At 46.2% G+C, this 27,040-nt stretch overlaps 1 protein-coding gene across 1 annotated transcript in view; it reads right to left on the minus strand.

Moving 5' to 3' along the window:
• The window catches only part of LOC144755717 (dehydrogenase/reductase SDR family member 4-like), a 236,741-nt gene that overhangs the window by 160,767 nt on the left and 48,934 nt on the right, over positions 1–27,040 (minus strand). The window contains exon 2 of the mRNA XM_078644904.1: positions 7,637–7,829. Coding sequence (XP_078501030.1) covers positions 7,637–7,791 — 155 coding nt within the window. The 5' untranslated portion in view covers positions 7,792–7,829. The remainder of the gene's footprint in view (positions 1–7,636; positions 7,830–27,040) is intronic.

The following is a 27,040-nucleotide window of genomic DNA, read 5'->3' on the forward strand; positions in this document are numbered from 1 at the left end:
TCTTGCTATGTACCCATCGATTTGCACCGAGTCCCCTGAGGCAGTTCGTATGGAGCGGATTTATGTTGCTAGGGTCTTTGCGTAAAGTCTTTATGCCAACATTCTGCCGCACTTGTCGCTGCTTGAAAAAAAATTGTGTCTGAGTCTTAAAAGTGCATATTCTGCCCTGTCAAGATCTAATTGTGTCAGCAAAAGTCTCTTTTTCTCTAGTTCCCTCCACACCCTGGGTGTCCCAGTCGTCTTCTTTATTGCCTCCAGCTCCCTCACTTCCTGCTCCATGCTCTGTCTTTTCTCCCAGCGTGATTTGTTTTCTACTGCTGTGTCGCAGACAATCTACAATTCGAGCGTGAACCACCTCCACCACCGGCTTGGATTGTAGGAGGCTATCCCTCAGTCGCCATCCTGCTAAGTGTGGGGATTGCGCCTTCCTATGTTGGGTGACCGTGATCATGGCGTGGTCTGACAGGGAGCGAGGCTCAATGGTGGGATCCGTGAGAATTGAGGCCAACGACGGCAAGGCCAGGAAGTGGTCTATGCGTGCGTAAGTTTTGTGTGCCGCTGAATAGTGTGTGTAGTCCCTGACGTCTCCCTGGTGTTTGCACCACACATCAAGGAAACCGTGTTCCCCGAGCCAGCGCAGGCTGTCACCTGACAAGGACCCCGTCTGCATGTGTCATTGCCCTGAGTGATCTAGATTTGTGTCCATAACCAGTTTAAGATCTCCACCCACCAAGATCTTTGTGTCTGGAGACAACAAAATCTTTCCAAGAGCTTTGCGTATGAAGTGTTCTTGCTGGTTATTCGGGGTGTAGATGTTGGCGAGCGTGAACTATGAGGTCTCCCACTGAATCCTGACAGCTAATAACCGCCCCTTTATTTCAGCAATTGTGGAGAGGAGTTTGCTACTAAACTTTGCGCTAAAGAAAATAGCGACCCCATTGGTCCTTTGGGCCGTGTTAGAAGACCACACCTGGAGGGGGAAGCACCGAGAACGCATGTGATGTGCGTCTTGTTACAAAAGATGAGTTTCCTGCAGGAGGCAGATGTCCCCTGAGAGTTTTCCAGGAGGGACAAGATCGCAGCGCGTTTCATGGGTGGTTAAGACCCCAGATGTTGACGCTAACAATTTTCAATGTTTTACCCATCATCTGTAGGTGTAAAGGGGAGGGAGCATAAGTGTGCATGTACCTACTGGCGCACCTAGCCCGCTTATCCCATAGCCACTTTCACGCTGCCAGAACAGAGTCATAGTCAGGTATTGGTGAGGAGAAGATCGATTGAAAACTAGGGGAGCAAGAACAATGATAAACCCAGAACAAGTCCCCAAAATGTACCTCCCCAGAAGAACTAAAAGTCAGTCTTATCTCAACTGGTGACATCAGTTCGTCAAAAAAAGAGAACTCTGTGGGTGTGAGCCGTCCGCCCTCAGTTGGATCTTCGGTGTGAGAACATTGAAGTCACTTGCTGGTTGCTCGGGGAGGAGTAATTAATGACTCCTAATATATTCATCTGCAATGTACTGACTAGCGAAGTTAAATCTACATGGCAAAGTGGTATACACCTAGCCCTATTGAAATAATCAGATAAGCCCCTTATATCTGTGGTGTGTTGACGACTTCATTTAACCGTGGGGTGATCAAGGACCTATTAATTTTTATAAAACTCTAGAGGGAGTATACCTTCATTTGGGGGTTTTCTCGATGATATTTCACTAATTGACTTTGCACGTTTTTCCTCTGATATCAATCCTGTCTGTTTGTAGTCTGTTCTGCCCAAATTTTCCAAGTGAGTCAACTTCTTTATGTTGTGCGGGCAGCAGTCTTCCAGTTTTCTCTCTTTCCTAATAACATTGTCATCAAAGTCTAAACAGAGCTGTTTCCACTTGAATAAAATATTTGAGTATAAATCATATTTAGCTTTATTCAGTGTCATTTCTTTGTTTGGATTGGGTGAGGGAAGCATTATAGGAGGAGGTGTGTAGTCAAGCTATTGTTTCTCACTCCTAACTTTCACTGCATCCATCATTAACTCCCCACTAAGAAATGCTTCCCTTGCTGCCCACAGGCTTCCTTCAATATTTTTATATACATTTTATACATTTTCAAAAAGGAATCTATTTAATCTTTGTTCTCCAGATATCTATACGTGGCTGACGATAACCGCCCAAAAATAGAAGTGGCCATAGAAGAAGGAGCTTGGGTTTCTCACTTCTCAAAAATTTTTAGGAAGCAAACGCCTTTAGGAAGCGAGGAAATAACTGACCCAGCTGTCGTTTACCCAATTCAAATAGAATTCGACATATCCGAAGTCCTCATGGCTCTAAATCTAAGCAAAAACGGTAAAGATCCGGGTCCCGACGGAGTCCCGGTGGACATTTTCAAACATAATACGGACCTCTGGGCCCCCATACTGACCAGGGTGTGCGTGGCATCAGCAAAAAAGGGGCTTTCGGAATCTTGGACCAAGTCTGTTATGGTCCCGATTTTTAAAAAAGGAGACCGCCACGACCCTACCTGCTACCGCCCCATCTCATTGTTGGACTCATTGGGTAAGGTAGCCGGTAGGGTTATCCTTGAGCGTCTCCAACAGTGGGCAGAGGACAGAGGGGTACTGTCCGACTTACAATTTGGCTTCCGGGAAGGTTTCGGTACAGTGGAGCAGGCCTTAAATCTGTTAATAATTGTGGGAAAATATATACATGCAAAAAAAGACAAGCTCTATATGGTATACGTGGACTTGTCCGCAGCCTTTGACTGCGTGTCCCATTCAAAATGATGGCTAGTCTTTTCACAAATGAGTGTGGACCCCCCACTTTTAGATTTCGTGAACGAACTATACTCCAAGGCATCAACAAGAGTACGTTACGGCGTTAGGGGTGAGTTGACCGCATCCTTTGGAGTAGAGCGTGGAGTCAGGCAGGGTTGTGTCTTGGCCCCCTTCCTATTCTCCCTATACACAAACAGCTTGGAGATGGAGCTTCTGAGGGGGGCTCAAGACCTCCCCCAAATAAAACAACGCCTGATCCCCGCTCTGCTCTATGCAGATGACGCTGTCATCCTAGCCCGCACTCCACGCGAGCTACAAAAGGCATTGACCAGGTATGCGGACTTCATGGGCACCCTTGACCTCCACATCAACATCAAGAAGACCTTTGTAATGGTGGCAGGCAAAGGGAAAAAAGGCCTTAGAGATATATCCTTCAATAACCAAAAGCTCGAACTGACGGCCCAGTATCCTTATTTGGGCATCACAATAGATGAAAAACTAAATTGGAAAGCGGCAGTCAAGTCAAGGAAACATTTCTTTAAGAGGGCAACAGCAGCGCTGATGTCCTTTTCACAAAAATTGGGCAAACGGTCCCATGTGGAACTACTGAAAATTTATAATGCAAAATGCCAGACAGTAGCTCTGTATGGGGCTGTGGTTTGGGGGCATGTGGACGTTAGTGCTCTACAGGTGGCAGAAAACTCCTTTTTAAGATTTCTTGTGGTGGCACCAAGGCGAATCTCCACTTATGCATCCCATATCGAACTAGGCATACCGCACATCGAGGACCTGGCAAAAATTCAACCTTTGCTACTGTGGCGGCGTATATGGACCTCGGATAAAAACATGCTAACCAAAGGGATTCTGGCAGATTCAATGGCACTAGAACATTCGGGAAAAATAAAATGGCTCACCTACATCAGAAATTTTCTTACGGACTTAGGCCTGGAGGCATACTATATTACACCAGAAAAGATCTGTGAGATATCCAAGAAGGAGTTGAAAGAAATGGCTTTGACCCACTTGGATGGACTAAGACTCACAAGTGAAATAGGGAAACCTTCTGTCCATCATGCAACCACGGTCCATCTTGTCCCCACAATTCAGCCCTACCTAACGCTTGAAATTGGCATTTTTGATCGTTTTTTACTAACCAGATTCAGACTAAACCTTTTCCACCGGTTAGTAGCCTTTCCCATGAGAAACACCTGGGAACAAACGTTAGGACTCTGTCCATGCGATGATACATCTGTACAGACCACTATACATACAGTATTGTTCTGCAAGTTCTATCATGTCCATCGCAAAATTTGGTTGGTACCATTGCTGAAATCGTGGAACTTAAGACAGTGTCGCCCTGCCATGTTGCACCTTCAATTTTTGGATTCTGAAGTTACTTGTTACCACATGGTTAACTTCTTAAAATGTATTTTTAAACAGAGAAATAATCTGTGAGAAAACTGCTTATAACACAATGAAATGAATTCAATGTAAAGAAAACTGAATTATTTTCCAAGCACTTTTTCCCCAAAATTTTAACCGCAAACTTTTATTGTAATATTGTTTTCTCTTTCTATTTTATGACATAATGTGTACAAAATGCATTTATGGATTTCTATTATGAAATACCGAATAAAGGAATTTATATACGTGGCTTATAATGTATCATTCGCCTGTTGGTGTTTTCAGTATGTCTAGGTTAGGCTAATGTCTAATAGGTTGTGGTCAGATACACTGCCGCAAACTATGAAGCCTGATAGAAGCCATCTTATCAGAGTTGACCTCAGGACGAAATCTATTCTATATCATGTTGATGACACAGGAAGCAGACTAGTGTCTGTCGAGCTCTGGGTAATTTATTCTCATTTCGTGGTCTCACTCTATTAGCCCTCTGAGATTCCAGTGGAAAATCCAAGGCTATTTTCAATTGCTTCAGAATGAAGAAACTAAGAAACAATATAATAAAGTATTTCTCTGATTACATTGTCCCTTCTGTGCCTACCTTCCAGGTCTGAGCTGCATAGTTCTGAGCACCATTCTGTCAGAGCAGCTAGTCTCTTCTTGACTTCTATAACTTTTGGTCCCCACTCTCCATGATCAGAACAAAAACGTATATTTTGGTCACAGCTGTGTCCACTGACACTTATGACAATTTGATGTGTGCCTGCTCATTGATGGACAGCCGCCATTGACGTAACCTCTCCACCTGAGCAGTTGGTGTCTGTACCATTTGCCCACTGTAGCACTGGACAGTTGTGGTAACTTGCACACACCTAATTGGTCTCATTGTTGGACCATACATAGCATACAACCACCCGGTTCAGTATTAACACACTGTTGTTACTATTTGCATTTTCACATTTGGTGTATTTTTTGTTTGACAGTAGCTGCACCACACAGATCCTGATGAAAGTTGAGATACTTACGGCTGAAACATGTTGATCTAGCTAATGAAGCCTTTATAGTAGGCAGTTTTAGATTCACTCACTTATTCAGCACTGCATTATTTCTACACACACCCCACGCTCACATAGGGTTTTTAGGACAACCCATGTGCCACAAAACAAAACATCCCTGAGCTCCCCGCTCGTAGAGAGGGGTTGTAGCCCATGCCGTGACTAGGTCCCGACACAAGGAGGCACCCCTATAATGAAGCATGACACCTTCGGGTGTGTGAGGGGAGTTGTCCTTTAAAAGGGATACTCCCATTTGACTTTCTTTAGTTGGGTATTGTTCACATTCTTTCTTGACTGCCTCTCTTGGACCCGTGGGTTCTTTGTGTTTTCACCATGTGGTGTTTGCCTTGTGGTGCAGTGAAATGCCTGACATGCATTTTAAACATTGAGGAGAGTGCTGGAGTCAGCAGCACCTGCCGCAATGTTAAATTGCAGAATGCGACCACCATGGTGGCTGTCGCAACCTAATTCGTGTTGCAGGACCACCGCATGTCTGGAGGTCGGTCCCAACACCCGGGGGATGGCGGGCAGACCCAGGTCCACCCACCATCCTAATAAGTCCCTTAGTTTCTTACTAAAATGTGGCCAGAGAGAAAACTGGTGCAGAAAGACAACCTCAGAGAGGCCTCTGGCTTAAGTACAAGCAAAATAAGGAGACATGAAGAAATGGGTATAGAGGATAGGGAGACAGAGGCCCCCTCACTCTTTAGCAAATATCAAAATGAATGGCCCCACAAAAGAGGCCACCAATAAAAAAAAAAGAAAACGTCATAGGGATAGACTTGTTCCAAACACAAGGAAAAAGGGAAACAAGAATAAAGGGATATGTTTCCTTTAGAACCTATATCAAAACATTGCACCCCAGATAAGAAGCAGTAGAATCACAAATAATTCATAAGAAAGACATACAATTACCTACGCCATTGGAATAGCACAAAATCTATTACCCCAATATGACGCTCCTACCTGAATCCATGGTTTGGCTATCCTGCACTTTCTCATACAGATCTTCATCTGACCATCTGATTTGTTACTGAAACTTTGTAGTGCTTCCTGTGTATACATCAGTGGCGGCTCACCGAGGGAGTGCTGCGGGCGGTGAGGCGGGTGGGGGAGGGACAGGATGGGGAGGTAGTGGAGTCTGACATATGACGGACAGGAGTAAGGTAAGTAATTAAATAAAACAATTTACCTTGCGCATACTACAGTGCCGAGTTGGTGATGCAGCGCAAGGAAGTTAAATTGTTTTATTTATTTAATTACTTACCTTACTCCTGTCCGTCATATGTCGGACTCCACTACCACTCCACCCTTCCCCTCCCCACCACCCCGCAGCTCCCTCGGCGATCCGCCACTGGTATACACTGTAGACTCACAGATAAAACGTGTTCTTTGGCTGGCATGCTACGCTTGATGAATGTGTGACTACAGCAGCATGAGCCGCCCCACATGTGGTAATATATTTGCCTCCTGGTTCGGAATAAAAACTGAACTGCATCACTCTGGGCAAGTAAACCCTGTTGAGGCATGTATGAGTGTGCTGCATGTTGTCTGACTTTTCTAAACAGTAAGACTGATTTAAAGAAGAACCCTGGAGCAGCGTATGTGTCCTGATGAAAGCCACGGATCAAATAGGCCCATGGGGCTGAAACATGGGGGGCTGAAACATGGGGCTGAAACATGTCGACCAGGTATTAGGGTATGAGGATCCTTTTATTTATACCCCAGCACAAATTTTTTAATCATACCTAAACAACCACAATTGAAGGGATACCTTGGTTGTTTAAGGTATTTTTTTATTATACTGTTAAGACCCTGGCTAAAGTAATATCCAAAGTGCTTCCTTAAATACTGTTGAGCCCATCCTGGCTTTTAGGGACAAGGGTAAGCCCTGATGATGAAGCATGCCACAGAAAACTACTTGTTTTCTTTCACAGCAGGGTGATATCCAGAGGCAATATTAGATTCCTCGTATGAAATAGAAAAGTGCGGGTTTACATTCTGTAAAGAGACAGTTTACATAGGGAGAGTGTATCTACCTTCACTTACACTTACACCTAAAGTCTCTCTTCTCTCCATTAAGAAGGTTCCTGTATCACCAGTCTCGGTTTTTTGTTTATAGAATTCACACACTGCACATATATAACATCGGTTCCTCTATTGCCCCTGCTGTCTCACCTAAGGTGCACATCTGCTGTGCTCACAGTGTTATCTATAAAATATTTTCACATGTTTGGTTACTATGCAGGTTCATGTGTAATATTATCCAAAACTTCGAAATTTTAAACTATCTACAACTAAAAACATACATGCATCTTTGCAAAACAGATCCTATGGTAAGAGTGCTATTTTTACTGTTCATGGCATTTGGCCTCCTGCAGAGTGACTTTTTAATTGAGGTTTATTTCTCTCACCCTTGAGTGGAGCCGGTGATGATCGCCACTTTGTTCTTGTGGGGTCCATCTCTCGGCGTAGCAGTGGCCCTGCTCATGTGCAGGGTGCCACACATTGGAGCACGGCACCCCGGCGCCCGGAGGAAGTGTCTGGCTCTTGCCCACGAGCACATCATCCTTCTCTTCTGCCCCTCGAGGGTGGTAAGGCTGGTCCCTGCAGCGGAGGCAAGAAAAATATCAGCTGAATGGCGGTGCAACATCTGTAGAATGTACATGAATGGGGTTAGTATGACTGAGGGCACCACCGAGTGTTATCCTTGGAAATGTAGACCCAGATGGCGGCCTTGGGTGAATGCCCATTGCCACCATCATCAGTCAGAGCTTTCACCCCTCTGATGCCCCCCCCCCCCCCCCCACTGTGCGTCAACCTCATCTCAGGTGAGTGTAAGAGGGACTCGGTCCACAAGCACAATCCATCCTTCACCGCTGGCGTGATGTGCAGTCGATGGTGAGGATGGATGGAGTGCGTCGAGTGGTCCCACCACTGACCAAAGGATTCTGCATATACTTGGTTCTTATAGGCGATATTATATATTTATCTTGTGTGCATAGGAGTCTGCAGTGAATAGTAAAGTGAGGGAAACGTGTAGTTTCCATGAAGAGGGAGGTGGAGGTCACCTGTGGGCGGTAGAAGATCCAGAACCGTGGGCAGGATCCGACCCAGGCGGTGACAGAAGTGATCATATTGGTTATTTCTACCCAGTGCACTCCACAAGCTGAACGTAGAGTTAAGCACCCAGCACAAGGGCGCTCACGGCATCAGCCTCGGACAGGAGGCAAAGGAGCAACACACACAGTTGTTTGTAAATCTAAAAAAAAAAGCGTTGTCCTTTGTGCCATGCTGAATTAATCAAATAAAATACCCAACTTGCAATGTTTTGCTTTTCGACCATCGGATCGTCACGAGAAGGATGAGCAGATAAATACACCCAATATCTAATATTCTTCGAGGAAAAGTGAACGAAAGGACGAAAATTAATATTTTTATAACATAGACGATTCGTACATCATTTCATCATTTTCCAGGTGTTAGATATTTGTTTGGGAGAAAACAGAACTTCCACCAAACGAGACCACCACTTTAAAGATCTGCTGTAATTAGGTCTTTACACATACGTAGCATATAAATAGCAGACAAAAACACCAAGAAAGCTAAGGAATGGCAAGAGAAATCGCTGAAAAGGAAAATAAAAGGCAAACAGAGCGACATCCTGTTGTATTCTCACTCGATGGGAAGAGTTAAAGGCCTCAACGACCTCTAGAAATGTACAGGCTGAATACAGCGACAATAAAACCACGACCCAGGGCTGCGTTCTCAAAACCCACAGACCTGTTTGGGACACACACTAACTATGCCTCGATATTTTATAATGCCAGTATGCAGATGCCCAGGGCGATTCAAGTAAAACGAATTCAGCATCATTAAAGATGGTTTAATATTACTTAGGTGGTCATCAGACTTAGTACCCTGGGAAAGCTAAGATTAATCGCATGACTTTACCTTCTTCCTCCGACTAGGCAAGGGGAGTGATGTGACCGCGTGCGCAGGGCTGCAGAGCAGGGGCGCGGCTCCTCCCTTGCCCCTACCAGACACCCCTTCCAAGCCGGAACCCGGCCTTGGCGTTCTCAATAGTTTGATTTTTACAGACCACACCCATCGGCCCCGGTTAGGCTAGGCGTCGAGCACAGTCGTCAAAGGCCAACACGTGATTTTCGTCGTTTGACAGGTGACAGTGAAAACGATCAAATATTTGTGTTTACATTGCATTTAAAGTATCTGGTTTGACGAGAGAAGAGTGTCCGCGTGTTAGTCTCTGTTCTGGCTCTGCTCACTCTGAAGGGCGCAAGAACAAGTAGCAACTCCAACATACTTTATTTTATATAAAAACTTGTACCTACCAATGTAATTGCTCTTTCGCTCTTATCCTGTAGTTCTGCAATTTGAACAGACGCACAGAAGGCACCGGGTGGCGGGTGCTGCAGCTGCCGTAGTTGCTAGAATTTGGGCATACATGGAGTTACAGACGAGCATTTTTTTACTTATTGAATGATTGGTATTGTGCTAAACCTGTCACCAAAGACCAGTCCAGAGTGCTTGGTGAACAAAGGCAGAATTATAAATGTTTTGCAAGTCTACAGATAGGCGATGATGCTGAAGTTATCTTCTTCCATGGCTGGCCAGCATCTTATTCGCAAGCAGAAGGCAGCATCTTATTCGGCCAGCATCTTATTTGCAATTAACATTTTATGAAAACCACATTCAATTTTTTGAACATCTTTATCACACTTTGCATTGCTCTACTATAAGTTTGTTGTTTTTCAATCTCAATCTATAGTCCTCATGTTTCTCAACTGGTCCTTATGTAAAGCGCTCTGACACCTTCGAGTAAAGTTCGCGCTATATAAAATCGCATACATAAATAAATAAATAAATAAATAATCTCATCACATTGATCCAGAGCCCAAAAATATTTCCACCAACAAATGCAATGTGTGGGCCTTTAACAAGGGAGCAGGCCTTTAATGGCTGGTATAGCCCAGCTATGGTGCGCTACAAGGCTATTAGAATATTTTGCCACTAGAGGGCAGAATGTTCAGACAAATCGAACAAAGGCCTCAAGGAGGGGATTTAACCCTACCTTCTGGGTGCTGCGCACGACCCTTGGCCGACGCAGCCCCGCCCACTCTATAGAACGCCTGCACCACTGTGAAATGTCCGCCGCGGTAAACAGGTTAAATCCTATGGGGCTCCATGAGGCCTTTGTTCATTGGAATGTTGGAGCTCCGGGCTTCTATAAGCCATTAGAAGCTCAGATCACTCCTTTGTCTTCAATAGAGCTCCCAAAATTCCAATGTTCTAAAAACATTATTATTATAAATGGACCATCCCTTTCCACCCCATGTGTGTAAATTGACTGAGCTGATCAAAATATGTCAAAACAGTTGCCAATAAATAGGTCACACTCACCTCAGTGAATTCCTACACATTTACGTCCGAATATGTAGTCATACTTGTTTTACTGGAAATCAAATTGTATCACAAATAGTTATGTTGATTTTCAACACACCACATCCCACTACAAGGTACATCAGAACTTGAGCTAAGCAGCGTTTCTACCAAAAGAAGGACCCATTGTGCCACCCTTCAAGCAAGGCATTCCTATGGGGTTACAGCTGAATAAGTAACCATCCTTTCACCTATGAAGATCAACTCGAGTCACCAATATTTGTTTTCACATTGATCCTAATAAAGGTAGCATCCTTCTACCTGAATGTAAATTGTCTGTAATGAGGAAAATGTTTCACAACATGTTTCTGTGCAGTTACATCTGAATGAGCACTCATATTTCTCTCTCCTATAGGAATATCAAAGTGGTTTGTTGTTCACCCGATCCTCAATGCATTCCTGTGCAGTTACATTCTAATAAGTAATCAAACTTGTCTTGTAGGAAAATTGCATTGGTTCACAATTATTTGTGTTGTTTTCCAAACATACCACACCCCCTACAAGGTCCATTAGGATTTAGCCTTAGCCAAGCAACATATCAACTGAAACAAGTCAATCAACTGTGCTGTCCTCCTGTCAAGGCAGTTATCCCTGTAATATCAGTTTATCTTAGTTTCAGGAAGTTTCCATTGAGATATGAGTTTCTATATTACTGGAACCCTCCATTATTCTTGTCTGAAAAGCCACCTACAACCTCAAAAGACAGACTACTCATGGTGTCAAAGTTCCATTCCATGGATTTTTACTTACAACCAGGGGCAGCTGGTGACTTTTGAAAGTGGTGGTGCATTAAAGTTCTCTCCAACTTTCACGGCAAGAGCAAGGCACCCATAGGTTACCAAGTTGGGGCCTCAAATTTTGCAACAACAAGAAGGTGATGGATGCACTGCTTGAATTAATATCCGCTACTGGGAATTGCTTGGGCCACATCCCAATCCATCGGTTTTCACCCATCATGCCACCCAGTGCTTTAAATGGGCCGGTACTGTCCGGTACGGAGTACCGGCACTTTTTTGTTTTGGGAGGGAGAGTACCAGCACTTCTTGAGAGAAATACTATACTTTTAAAGGGAGAGTACCGGCACTTCTCAGAAACAAGCACCTACTCTGCTATAGAGTACCTGCACTTCTATGTTTTCATTTCAAGCACTGATGCCACCTCAGTTTATTTGGACCCATTGTGAGAAGTTGGCCTGGTAGGGGATGTTTCCAATTCTGGAACCACCTACTACCTGACCAAACAATCCCCTTATGGTGTCTGGTTGTAAGTCAACCTTATTAGACAAGCTATCCTAGGGGTAGCATGGACTAAGCAGCCTAAAGGCTTAACTTAAGAGGTCGTGTTAAGCGAGCTGTTTTACCACATACAATCCTGTAATACCAAATGAAAGGACACCACACAAGTATATATTATAAAAATATATGTATTTATTACTAAAAACAATCCCCAGTATTCTTTATGAATAAAGGGGCACAAGCGTTAAATCAAAAGCACTGTTTAAACATACAAAGTTGCACAATTATGGATGAGGGCAGGGGGCCACTCGAACCATATACTAAACAAGTGGTATAAGAGAGGCCACTCGAACAGTGGTTAGGCCTAGGGCCTAGGGAATCGCTGGGAGCAGTCAGGACAAGCAATGCTGAAGTCGGGAATGGCCCTCGGGATTCGGGAGATGTGCGGAAAGCGCACGCATGCACCAATGTTAACCAATGGTGCGTAAAAGTTGTAAAGTTAAAGTTAAAGGACACTTCCGCTGAACCTAGAGGAACAAAACTTAACACACAGACCCTAGAGGTGTGCACCAGTGTGGGAACACCGGCGGAGCAAAGTTACCTCACCCACAGGAAGTGGGTGCACAGGGTCGAAGTGACGTCGGGTTTTGACTCGCAGGCTCTTGGTGCTTGAAGCTGAAAGGGCTGCAGGCGGGTTGAAGATGAAGTGTCCGGTGGAGTCCAAGGGTGGACTCAAGTTGTAGAGTACCTGAAAGCAGAGGGGACAGAGTCTGGGTCACTCAGCAGTGACCAGGGTGGAACCAGGACGGAACCAGGCAATGTCGGGCGCAATCAGGTGGTCGTCGAGGAGCTTCTCTCCGCTGTCACGTGGGCTCTAGGGCATCTGCGACGTCCAGGAGCAGGTCACGATCTGTCCCACGCAGGCTCTCACCGTCGGTGCAGTCGGCTTCCGGTTTGGAGCAAACAAGCCTTGGTAAGAGCAATCCACGCGGGATCGGAAGATTGCTTCTCACTCGGACCAGGAAGGTCAGAGTCGGGGCTCCTTTTCAGGGGAGCTGGTGTGGATCTGGAGCAACCAGAATCACAAGTCTTCTTCGGTAGTTCGTTGGCACAGGGACCACAAGCCAGCTGGCAAGGGACCGGGCCAACGCGTTGAGCCAAATCGTGCCAAAGGGCCCCACGCAGCACTCGTCGAGTGTGGAGGGCTGAACTTCGGCTCAGGAGTAGCTCAGGGTGGGGGCTTCTCAAACCCCGATGCACAGCTTCGAGGGTCACTCGTGGGCTGCACGGTCAGCGTCTCGTGGTCAATTCAAGATGGCGTGCCCCACGCTTCCGGTCGCCTCCACGGGTCTCAGCTTTGCAGGGACTGTGGATCGGGCTGTTAGAAGCTGGGCAGGCTTGATCTCGTCGATCTCAGTCGCTCGAGTTCCGGCGGGAACTGCAACTAAGTAGACGTCGAGGGCTGGATGGTGCCTGCTGCTGCAGGGTGGTCACTCCTTGACCACAAGGGAGATTCTTCGGGCTTCCACGTTGAAATGGGAGTCCAAGGGTCCAGAGTTTCGTTTCTAATGTTTCTTCCAGGAAATCTGATGTGCATTGGCACTGCTCCCACTCTTATTCGAATCTGGTGGGCGTGATTACCTGCTAGGTCCCCTCCTATGGGTGGGACCCAGGAAGTGGGTGGATACACCCCCTTCCTTTGATCCAGGCCGCCCTGGCACGAGGGCTGGAGTGCCCCAGAACCGGTTTGGCCGGATTATGCAAGGGGCAGCCTTGTGCGCCCCAAGCAGTGTCTGGTTTCTTTCAAACCTCCCTGCTACAATACACTATCTCCTGTCTGGAGGGCGGTGACACCCTCCTGTGACAGGAAACCCTTTGTCCAGGACCCCCTTGACTGAGTTTCGGTCAGCTCCAGGGGTCCAGACATTTGTCTGTGGCAGAGGCATCCATTTTGTGGATCTTAAGGTCTTTGGAGAAATCAACCGCATTAAAGCAAAGTAACATGTCTTACCCCTCTAGAGGGGTGGAATGCCATCCCCGTCGCCAGAACTGGCGAGGGGATGGTATTCCAAAGCGTATGACACCTTACACGACATGTTTTGATAAAGCCAAACCAGAGTTGCTAAATAACCGCGAGGATTATAAGGCACTTAATAGTATATGGTATGGCATTATCCTGAAACAGCTTAGGGATTTGTTCCCGACGGCTGCAGACAGGCTCAGCTCATGCTAGAGCTCCATCTCACATAAAACCACGCACTCAGCCTCCAGGATTGATGAGGCCTTTCTATAGGAGTGGCTCACAGGTTTACATGTGTCCAGATATAGGTTTAGACATAGGTATACTATATCTAAGCAAGGGGTGTGTACACCACCTTACCCCAGCTGAGTGATCAGCCAGTTGTGTCAATTTAAGAACCAGCCAGGGGTGGCAAAAGATATGCTGCAGCCCCTGGTAGGCCTTAGTGGCTCCTGTGCCCTGTGCACCTATAGTGCATTCTACAGGGGCTGACAAGGAGTCCATTTCCAATTGGTATGTGCCTATAGCACATGTATCAGTAATTTAGTGAGAGAACAGCAGGCTGGGGGTCTGATCAGCAGGCCCACAGCCTCAGTAGTCGAAAACCAGTGAAGCAAAAAGCAAAAATTTGGGGTGACCATAGGATAGCAGACCCTACTCTCCTACACAACCCCCCCCCCAAACGCAGGGACATTAAACTAACCTTGACCAGATAAGTCTTCATGTTCTAAGTGGAAGTACCTGGAGAGACCATCTGCATTACCATGGTCAGTCCCTGGGCGGTGCTCCACTGTAAAGTCCATCCCCTGTAGGGAAATGGACCACCTGAGTAGTTTGGGATTTTCACCCTTCATCTGATTAAGCCACAAGAGGGGCTTATGGTCTGTTTGCACCAGGAAGTGAGTTCCAAACAAGTAGGACCTCAACTTCTTTAATGCCCAAACCACAGCAAAGGCCTCCCTCTCAATGGCTGACCAACGTTTCTCTCGGGGAGTCAGCCTCCTGCTAATGAAAGCAATTGGCTGGTCTTGACCATCTTGATTAAGTTGTGAGAGCACAGCTCCCACCCCCAAATCAGAAGCATCTGTCTGAACAATGAACTGTTTGGAGTAGTCAGGACTCTTTAGGATAGGTGCAGAGCACATGGCCTTCTTCAGGTCTTCAAATGCCTTCTGACAGCTAACTGTCCACTGAACCTTTTTTGGCATCTTCTTGGATGTCAAGTCATTTAATGGTGTCACTATAGACCCATAGTTCTTCACAAACTTCCTGTAATACCCAGTCAGGCCCAAGAAGGCTCTGACTTGTGTCTGGGTAACTGGAGGAGCCCAGTCCTGTATGGCCTGGATTTTGCTCTCCAGTGGCTGAACCTGGCCTCCACCAACTAGGTGGCCCAGGTACACAACCTTACTCTGCCCTATCTGGCACTTAGTGGCCTTGATAGTTAGGCCTGCCTTTTGCAGGGCCTCCAAAACTCTCTTCAGGTGGATCAGGTGATCCTCCCAGGTGGAGCTAAATACAGCAATATCATCCAGATAAGCTGCACAAAAGTCATCCAACCCAGTAAGGACTTGGTTCACCAACCTTTGGAAAGTGGCAGGTGCATTCTTCAAACCAAAGGGCATTACCACAAACTGATAATGTCCACTAGGGGTAGAGAATGCTGTCTTGGCCTTTGACTCCTCAGCTAGTCTGATTTGCCAGTAGCCAGCTGTCAGATCGAATGTGCTCAAAAACTTGGCAGAAGCCAATCTGTCAATGAGCTCATCTGCTCTTGGAATGGGATGAGCATCTGTCCTAGTGACAGCATTGAGACCCCTGTAATCCACGCAAAACCTCATTTCTCTCTTTCCATCTTGGGTATGAGGTTTTGGCACCAGGACTACTGGGCTGGCCCATGGGCTCTCAGAGGGCTCAATCACTCCAAGCTCTAACATCTTTTGCACCTCAGCCTTGATGCAGTCTCTGACATGGTCAGGTTGCCTGTAGATCTTATTCTTGACAGGCAGACTGTCACCAGTGTCCACAACATGGGTACACCAGTCAGTCTGGCTGGGTGTGAGTGAAAACAAATGCCTGTGGGCCTGCAAAACTTGTCTGCAGTCCATCTGTTGCTGGTCAGTGAGGCTGCCTGCCAAGGCTACTCCATCAACTGAACCATCATCAGGGTTCTGGGAAAGCAGGTCTGGGAGAGGGTCACTCTCTTCCTCCTGTTCCCCATCTGTGGCCATGAGCAAGCTCATGTCCTCCCTGTCCACAAATGCTTTCAAGCGATTCACATGGATTACCCTGTGAGGGCTCCTGGGTGTTCCAAAGTCTACCAAGTAGGTGACTTCCCCCTTCTTCTCAATAATAGGATAGGGTCCACTCCATTTGTCTTGGAGTGCTGCTGGAGCCACTGGCTCCAGTACCCATACCTTCTGTCCTGGTTGGAACTCTACCAGCACAGCCTTTTGGTCATGCCAAGCCTTCTGCAATTCTTGGCTGGCCTCCAGGTTTTTGGATGCTCTTTCCATGTACTCAGCCATCCTGGAGCGGAGACCAAGTACATAGTCCACTATGTCTAGTTTGGGCTGTTTGAGAGGTAACTCCCATCCTTCCTTCACCAAACACAATGGACCTCTCACAGGGTGGCCAAACAAAAGTTCAAAAGGGCTGTAGCCAACCCCCTTTTGTGGGACCTCTCTGTAAGCAAAGAGCAGGCAGGGTAAAAGAATGTCCCATTTCCGCCTGAGCTTCTCTGGTAATCCTTTTATCATGCCTTTAAGGGTCTTGTTAAATCTCTCCACAAGCCCATTGCACTGTGGATGATATGGGGTGGTAAACGTATAGTTTACTCCACATTCCTTCCACATTGCTTTCAGATAGCTAGACATAAAATTCGTCCCTCTATCTGATAGTACCTCCTTAGGAAAGCCCACTCTTGAGAAAACTGCAATGAGGGCCTTTGCCACCACAGGTGCTGTGGTGGTCCTTAGGGGAATTGCCTCTGGGTACCTGGTGGCATGATCCACTACCACCAGTATGAATCTGTTCCCAGATGCTGTTTGGGGGTCCATTGGACCCACAATATCAATTCCAACTCTCTCAAAGGGGACCCCCACCACAGGTAGTGGTATTAGGGGGGCCTTTGTTGTGCCACCTGACTTACCACTGGCTTGGCAAGTGACACAGGAGCGACAAAACTCCTTGACATCCTCTGACATGTGAGGCCAGTGAAAGTGTGGAACAAGCCTGTCCCACGTCTTGTTCTGGCCTAAGTGTCCTGCAAGGGGAATATCATGGGCCAAGGTAAGGAGGAATCCCCTAAACTGCAGAGGTATCACCAACCTCCTGGTCATGCCAGGCTTGGGGGCTCTAGCCTCTGAGTAAAGGAGTCCCTCATCCCAATACACAGTATGGGTACCTTGGGCATCCCCAGCAGCCTCAGCAGCAGCCTGCTGTCTGAGGGGTTCAAGGGAAGGGCAATCTAATTGAGCCTGCCTCAGGTCTGCCCTTGAGGGTCCCCCTGTCCCCAGAAACTCAACCTGGTCAGGTTCAAGCTCCTCAGAGACAGTCTCCTCTTGGACTGCAGAATCAGTTTCCTCTGAAACTTGATCCTCAACCTGGGGCAAGGTGGAAGGCGAGGCCTTTCCTCTCTTGCTCCTTCTCTTGGGTTGTGGCTGGTCTATTGTCTCAAGATCCACCACTGGTTCAGGAAGGCACTTCTTAGCCTGAGCCCTTGTCATGACAAGGACATGCTCTGAAATCCCTAGCATTTCTGCATGAGTCCTGTACTCCACTTCTGACCATGCTGAGCTTTCAAGGTCATTGCCTAACAGACAGTCTACTGGTAGGTCTGCACTCACCACAACTTTCTTTAGGCCATCAACCCCTCCCCAGGAGAAGTTCACAACTGCCACACTATGGGAGGTAGTGGAGTTGCTGGCGTTGGTTACTAGGTAGCTCTCTCCTAGTACAATCTGTCCAGGGTCCACAAAGTCAGGTGTCACCATGGTGACACTGGCACATGTGTCCCTGTATGCTTGAGCCAGTTTCTCATTAATTAAGGGAGTCTGCCTGTATTTGCCCAGGTTAGTGGGGCTTACTGCAGTGGGCAACTCAATGTCCACATCATACAGGAGAACTGCCTGTGTAGGGACTCTGACTAGGCCAGATCCTACTTCAATACCCAGGGTCAACCCAGCTACACCCTTGGACTGTGTTCCACCACTGCTTACTGTACTTGGGGTTGCAGTTGCTTTAGGAGCTGTAGTGGTGGGAACTGGATTTGCCTTGGTGCACTCACTGCCCCAGTGTGAAACTGATTTGCAGGTATTACACCAAGGTGTCTTTGGACCTTTGTTCTTCTTCTTCTTGTTACCATTTTGGGAACCACCCTCCTTACTATTAGTTTGGGGGCCTGAAGACTTCTGGTCTTTTTCTTTATCTTTCTGATTCTGATTACCACCCTTCTGGTCTGTTTTCTTCTGGTCACCACCTTGGTTCTGGGGTTTCTGCTTAATCCTTGTTCTGACCCATTTGTCTGCCTTCTTTCCCAATTCTTGGGGAGAGGTCAGATCAGAGTCAATAAGGTATTGATGCAACAGCTGGTTTGTACAGTTATTAAGGATCTGTTCTCTCATCATAAGATTGTACAATCCTGTATAGTCTGAAACTTTACTTCCCTGCAACCAACCCTCCAAAGCCTTAGTGGAACACTCAACGAAATCAGTCCAGTCTTGAGTCTGTGCTTTCTGGGTGTCTCTGAACAACAACCTGTATTGCTCAGTGGTTAGGCCATACCCTTCAATGAGAGCACTCTTCAAAACAGAGTAGTTTTTGGCATCCTCAGGTCTAACTGTGAGGAGCCTGTCCCTCCCTTTCTCAGAAAAGGAGTACCACAAAATTGCAGCCCACTGTTCCTCAGGAACCTGCTGTACCATGCAGGCTCTCTCAAGAGCAGTCATCCATTTGTGGATGTCATCCCCTTCTTTGAAGGGGGGCACAAATTTGGTCAGGTTTCTATTATCATAGGCCCTGTCTTTTTCTCTTGGAAAATTGCTGCCACCAGTGGCATCTAAGCCACTTAATTTCTGCTCTCTTGCCAAGGCAAGTTTAGCTTGAGCTAAGGTGAGTCTAGCTTGACTCAGGGCTACCTCCTCTCTCTCTATCTGGAGTTTGACAGCCCTCATTCTAGCCCTATGCTCAGCTTTCTGAGAAGCACTCATGCCTCTCTCTGATTCTCTTGAGGCACTAGAAATATGAGAGTCCCCTGAGGGAGATCTCACTCTTCTGTTGCCTGGGAGAATCCCATGTGGGGTTCTGGGGAGGTGCTGGCCCTCTCCATTTCCCAGTAGGTCCAAGTTGGCCTGGCTAAGCCTGCCAACTGGAACCTGGCTACCCTGATCCTGTACTTCCAAGTCCTCAACCTCTGAGTCCTCATCCTCATCATCCTCCTCCTCTTCAGGGGGATCAACTACAGGGGGGTTCCCTCCATTTCCTGTTTCTAGGGAAGTTTCCTTCACTTTCTCTAAGTCATCCTGTTCTAGGATTTCTACCAGGATTTGGCAGGTGGGGTTTCTGCCCCTTTTTAACCCTCTTGCTTTGCACAAGGCAATCAAGTCTCTGCGGGTTAGTTTGTCATATCCAAAAGTTGCCTGGGTAGGGTCAACCGTCACAGGACTAGACCCTGAGGCCTTTCCTGTGTCAGACATGGTTACTAGTGAGGTGTAAGTGGTGCACTTACCTACACTAAGTGTTTTCCTACTGGACCTTGCTAGTGAGTTGTAGTCAGGGGTGTGCTACTCCCTTCAACCTACAACTACTAAGTTCAGTAGAACTTAATATGCTAAGCTTTTGATTTTATATGTACCTAGAGGTACTTGATGTGATCTTTCAATTTGATATAAAGATTGCAATGGTAAAACAACAGCAAGCTCAAATCCGCACCGCTGCTCACCAATGTGAGAAGTTGGCCTGGTAGGGGATGTTTCCAATTCTGGAACCACCTACTACCTGACCAAACAATCCCCTTATGGTGTCTGGTTGTAAGTCAACCTTATTAGACAAGCTATCCTAGGGGTAGCATGGACTAAGCAGCCTAAAGGCTTAACTTAAGAGGTCGTGTTAAGCGAGCTGTTTTACCACATACAATCCTGTAATACCAAATGAAAGGACACCACACAAGTATATATTATAAAAATATATGTATTTATTACTAAAAACAATCCCCAGTATTCTTTATGAATAAAGGGGCACAAGCGTTAAATCAAAAGCACTGTTTAAACATACAAAGTTGCACAATTATGGATGAGGGCAGGGGGCCACTCGAACCATATACTAAACAAGTGGTATAAGAGAGGCCACTCGAACAGTGGTTAGGCCTAGGGCCTAGGGAATCGCTGGGAGCAGTCAGGACAAGCAATGCTGAAGTCGGGAATGGCCCTCGGGATTCGGGAGATGTGCGGAAAGCGCACGCATGCACCAATGTTAACCAATGGTGCGTAAAAGTTGTAAAGTTAAAGTTAAAGGACACTTCCGCTGAACCTAGAGGAACAAAACTTAACACACAGACCCTAGAGGTGTGCACCAGTGTGGGAACACCGGCGGAGCAAAGTTACCTCACCCACAGGAAGTGGGTGCACAGGGTCGAAGTGACGTCGGGTTTTGACTCGCAGGCTCTTGGTGCTTGAAGCTGAAAGGGCTGCAGGCGGGTTGAAGATGAAGTGTCCGGTGGAGTCCAAGGGTGGACTCAAGTTGTAGAGTACCTGAAAGCAGAGGGGACAGAGTCTGGGTCACTCAGCAGTGACCAGGGTGGAACCAGGACGGAACCAGGCAATGTCAGGCGCAATCAGGTGGTCGTCGAGGAGCTTCTCTCCGCTGTCACGTGGGCTCTAGGGCATCTGCGACGTCCAGGAGCAGGTCACGATCTGTCCCACGCAGGCTCTCACCGTCGGTGCAGTCGGCTTCCGGTTTGGAGCAAACAAGCCTTGGTAAGAGCAATCCACGCGGGATCGGAAGATTGCTTCTCACTCGGACCAGGAAGGTCAGAGTCAGGGCTCCTTTTCAGGGGAGCTGGTGTGGATCTGGAGCAACCAGAATCACAAGTCTTCTTTGGTAGTTCGTCGGCACAGGGACCACAAGCCAGCTGGCAAGGGACCGGGCCAACGCGTTGAGCCAAATCGTGCCAAAGGGCCCCACGCAGCACTCGTCGAGTGTGGAGGGCTGAACTTTGGCTCAGGAGTAGCTCAGGGTGGGGGCTTCTCAAACCCCGATGCACAGCTTCGAGGGTCACTCGTGGGCTGCACGGTCAGCGTCTCGTGGTCAATTCAAGATGGCGTGCCCCACGCTTCCGGTCGCCTCCACGGGTCTCAGCTTTGCAGGGACTGTGGATCGGGCTGTTAGAAGCTGGGCAGGCTTGATCTCGTCGATCTCAGTCGCTCGAGTTCCGGCGGGAACTGCAACTAAGTAGACGTCGAGGGCTGGATGGTGCCTGCTGCTGCAGGGTGGTCACTCCTTGACCACAAGGGAGATTCTTCGGGCTTCCACGTTGAAATGGGAGTCCAAGGGTCCAGAGTTTCGTTTCTAATGTTTCTTCCAGGAAATCTGATGTGCATTGGCACTGCTCCCACTCTTATTCGAATCTGGTGGGCGTGATTACCTGCTAGGTCCCCTCCTATGGGTGGGACCCAGGAAGTGGGTGGATACACCCCCTTCCTTTGATCCAGGCCGCCCTGGCACGAGGGCTGGAGTGCCCCAGAACCGGTTTGGCCGGATTATGCAAGGGGCAGCCTTGTGCGCCCCAAGCAGTGTCTGGTTTCTTTCAAACCTCCCTGCTACAATACACTATCTCCTGTCTGGAGGGCGGTGACACCCTCCTGTGACAGGAAACCCTTTGTCCAGGACCCCCTTGACTGAGTTTCGGTCAGCTCCAGGGGTCCAGACATTTGTCTGTGGCAGAGGCATCCATTTTGTGGATCTTAAGGTCTTTGGAGAAATCAACCGCATTAAAGCAAAGTAACATGTCTTACCCCTCTAGAGGGGTGGAATGCCATCCCCGTCGCCAGAACTGGCGGGGGGATGGTATTCCAAAGCGTATGACACCTTACACGACATGTTTTGATAAAGCCAAACCAGAGTTGCTAAATAACCGCGAGGATTATAAGGCACTTAATAGTATATGGTATGGCATTATCCTGAAACAGCTTAGGGATTTGTTCCCGACGGCTGCAGACAGGCTCAGCTCATGCTAGAGCTCCATCTCACATAAAACCACGCACTCAGCCTCCAGGATTGATGAGGCCTTTCTATAGGAGTGGCTCACAGGTTTACATGTGTCCAGATATAGGTTTAGACATAGGTATACTATATCTAAGCAAGGGGTGTGTACACCACCTTACCCCAGCTGAGTGATCAGCCAGTTGTGTCAATTTAAGAACCAGCCAGGGGTGGCAAAAGATATGCTGCAGCCCCTGGTAGGCCTTAGTGGCTCCTGTGCCCTGTGCACCTATAGTGCATTCTACAGGGGCTGACAAGGAGTCCATTTCCAATTGGTATGTGCCTATAGCACATGTATCAGTAATTTAGTGAGAGAACAGCAGGCTGGGGGTCTGATCAGCAGGCCCACAGCCTCAGTAGTCGAAAACCAGTGAAGCAAAAAGCAAAAATTTGGGGTGACCATAGGATAGCAGACCCTACTCTCCTACACCCATACATGTGCAAATCCGCCTTTATTTGAACCAACTGTATATCAAGTCAAAAAACTTTATTCGGTTGTGCGAATTGACAACCATAAAAGCATATGCACTACAATTAAAAAGAACACATTTATACAATAAGAATAAAATACAGTTGTAATGTCAGCAAGGAGAAGACAAATATGCAACAAACGTTCAAAGTATTTTGCGAAGTCATTTATAAAAAGAGGTAATAGCAATTCATATCTTATTTTTATCCTTCCATACTATTTCTAAATTTTACTGCCAATTTTAAAAAACTACATATATACAAGGTGTAATCACAACTTAGTAGCTGTAAAAAGTGCAGTGCAGGACGATATTGTTTAAAATTTAGTTTTTTCAAACAGGGTTTTAAATATAGATTCCTCGGTACAGCATAAAAGGGACAAAAAAAAAGAAAGTGTGCCAGGTCTTGCGGAGACATATCGTCGCAGCCGCAAGCCGGCAACACTTGTCCACGATGAGATCCCCTTGGAACAGCCAGCAAAAAATGAAACAGGTTAAACCTGAACCTGATCAGTAAAAAACGGTCATAACTGGGCAATTGCCAGGATAAATAGGGTTCCATGAGCAAGGTGCTTTTTACTAGTACATGATTACGAACACTTTCTTTTTTTAGCTCACGTGATTCCCTATCTTGGATTCTAAAATCGATAAAAGCTTTCTTGACCGTTATAACATCCTGTTTAGTGATCGATTCAGGGAATAAAAAGAGTTCAGGGCGACCTAAATCATCAAAGCACTTATAAAGATACTTTAACCAGGGAACCTTCATCCTGTTGTCCCATGTGAGTGATTCTCTTAAAATAAGCTGGGTGAGTGGAATGTTATCATTTAACCAACAGTTCATCCAGCATAACATGGGATTAACAGCAATCTTGTCACTTACGAAGGAAACCCCCAGTTCCTCGTGCACAGAGAAGTTGGCCGTACCCCTGGGAACCCTTAATACTAATTTCAAAAAATTATTTTCAACAGTCTGTAGGGGATCCGGAGGAACATAACCCCAAATTTCACTGCCGTAGCACGCTGTGGAAACACTTTTTGCTTGGTAGAGCTGGAGTAAGGCGGCAACTGGACTATTACCCACTTTCCTAGAAAAGTCCATTATTGCCGCGTTTACCCTAGTGACCTCTCCCTTCTTTTTTTCAATCACGGGTCCCCAATTTAGTTGACTGTCAAAGAGGACCCCGAGATAGGAAAATGTATGTGTGGTAGGAATACGTACTCCATTTACATTTAGGCAGTTTACTTTTTTATTTCCCTGTCCGACCTTCATTAAGTAAGATTTGGAGTTATTAATACTTAACTCTCTTGAGGTCATAAAAGAATGGAAGGAGTCTAATAAGATTTGAAGTCCATTTGCTGTTCTTGATAGGAGAACTGCGTCGTCCGCATATAAAAGGACTGGCAGCCCCCTACGACCAATATACGGATAATCCGTATTGGTGCTTAAAAGATCCTCTTCCAGATCATTTATATATAAATTAAAAAGGAATGGGGCCAGGATGCAGCCTTGTCGGACACCACGATGCACCCCAAAGTCTTTGGTCACATTTAGGTCTTGGGTGAATCTGACATTTGCATTGGTGTCCGAATGCATATCATCTAGCAAGTCGACTAGGTTTGGATCCACGCCCATTTTTAACATGGCGTCCCAGAGCTTCCCCCGACTCACACAATCGAAAGCCGATGAAAGATCCATGAACGCCATATGGATCGTTCCTCTTCGAGCCTTAGTATACTTCGCAATAATGAGGTATAAGTTTAAACATTGTGAAATCGTAGAATGTCCAGGCCTGAATCCATACTGGATTGAAGATATTATATTATTTTCTTCTGACCATCTGACCAATCTATTCAATATTACTCCTCCCACAACTTTAGCCACGGAGTTTATTAAAGATATTGGTCGATAGCAGGCAGGGCTACTACGATCTCCTTTCTTAAAAATAGGCACAATAGTGGATACCCCCCATGATTTTGGGCATCCACATAGCACAGCAGCATTAAGTACAGCTGTGAGGACCGGTGCCCAGAGTGTTATGCAAGATTTAAAAAGATCAGGGGGGAGACCGTCAGGTCCTGGGGCCTTGTTGTTTGATAGGCCTTCTATGCCCTTTATTAACTCATCAATTGTGAAGAACAAGGATTTTTCTCTGATTTCTTTTGGACTACATTGTACCTGGGAACCGTTACCTTTAAAAATGGAACTGAAGTGGTTAATCCAGACTTCTTCTGGGATATTGGTGCCCGTACCTGAAATACTGGGGTGATCAAATAAGGGCTTATTAATGATCTCCCAGAACTTTGAGCTATTTTTTAAAATCTCTGGATCTAGCAAGGACTCCCAAACGCTTTTCTTGACAGCACGTTTGCGAGTGGCAAGAGACTTCTTGTACTCAGCCCGCAACACCCTAATGGTTGATGGAACTCTTGGTTTTGTTTTTAATGCTTTCTAAAGCTCGCGACTGGCCTTCGAACAGTTGCTGTCAAACCATTTCGGGTTATTGGATGGGTTAGCTATCCTCTTAACAGGTAACGTTAAAAATGACTCCACCTTTTTAGCAATCTCATTAAAAGCCGTCAAAATTTGTAATGGTGCTGAAGCAGTAGATGTGCATATTATCAGATCATGATGGCATACATTGTTAATAGAGGAATAAAATTGTTTACAGTCCACCATTGACCACTTTAAGCGTCGCTTACCATTAATACATATAGTAGTACCGCAATCCTCTCGAGGGTTATGTTTTTCGAGTAAATTCACACCCATAGTAATACATATAGGATTATGATCGCTGTAAATGCTTAAAATAATCGAAAAATCCTCAACAATATTAACAAATTCTGCCGATAATAGAATATGGTCTATATATGACCCTGTTGCGTGACCTTTAAAAGTAGGGGTTGAAAATACAGTTTGTTCCTCAACTATTGACATAGCAGTGAAAAAGTTATATTCATTCATTAAGTCATTTAAGCATGAACCCCTCCGCGAGTGATCAAAGTGAATTCCTTCCAGGTTGTTACATCCCAATTGACCAACAGGACTCAGGCTTGGGTTCCCACATAAATGAGTGTTGAAATCACCCGCTATTATCTTAAGGCGGGGAAGGGAATCATCTTTAGCCCTTAGGAATTCACGCAATGACTCAATATTGCAATCACCGGACTGACTCACTGCATTATAGAAATTGATCAGAACAAAACTTGTACTACCCCTCTTAAATTCGACAACCTGGATATTGTTATTGCCAGAGTGATGTTCAGTTTTAAGGCATATAAGTGACAGATTAACAAAAATTGCCAAACCCCCTTTAGCTCTACCACTAGGTGAAGGAACTGCCGATATTATAAAACTCTCATAACCGTCAATGTGTATATTTTTCCCCACTACCCAGGTTTCTTGGAGGCATATAACGGGATAATCTTTAACAAAAGATAACCAATCTATATTAAACAATTTATCCTGCAATCCAGCTATGTTCCAGGATAGTAGCCCCTCCTTATATTTAATTGGTTCATATTGTTTTAAAGCCACATTTTCACGTACAATTTGAGTGATAGATGTTAAGCCTGTACTACAGCGTACCCGATCTATCCCAGGATTAGCCGAAGTACAAACCAGAGGAGAGGCTGGGTTTATATCAGTGGATAAACCTGGTATATCAGTTTGATTCATACCACCCGAACCCCCATCCTTACTACCTTGCGGTTCTAACACTTGAAGAATATCTCCTAAGTCTGTAGCTTCTGACAATCGATCGTTGGGGAGGAGGTTAGAAGGTGTGTCAGGTAGTCATTCCACCCCATCCAGTCCCCCCTCATCTGAGAAGATGCCGTACCTATTGGAAATAGGGATGTTAAAATGATTATTAAAATTGGTGGGGTAATATTGATCTGGAGGGGGTGGCCGTATTAGACGTTCCTTTCTATCCTGACTATAGCCCCAGTTGTTAGTTGGTACCTCAAAACCCCAGCCATTAGATGTTGCTGGCCATATAGGCCTTGTAAAATTAGGAGTAGGCTTAGGATAGGTCATGCTCCGCTGTTTTTTGCCGAAAAATTCTAGGGTGAGAGGAATGATGGTACCTCTTCTGCGCTGCGGCGGCAAGATATTTGGCAGGATGTTTGGTAAAACTGCAGAATTGGCAACATTTACAATAATGCAATCACCCTTGAATTTTTTGGGGTTTTGACCTATCCATGGGACCCTTCTGGCTGACTTAATGTCACCAGCTAGCTGTTGTTTCCCCCACGGGGCCAACTGCATGTTGCCTGATAACCAGTGCAGGGCCTTACTTGTTAATGCCGGGGGGGATTCTGATCGGTCTGGGGCTAGTGGGGGGACATTAGCCAATACCAGCACTAATGGAGCCG

The sequence above is a fragment of the Lissotriton helveticus genome, chromosome 5_1, assembly GCF_964261635.1.
Source record: "Lissotriton helveticus chromosome 5_1, aLisHel1.1, whole genome shotgun sequence".
NCBI lineage: Eukaryota > Metazoa > Chordata > Amphibia > Caudata > Salamandridae > Lissotriton > Lissotriton helveticus.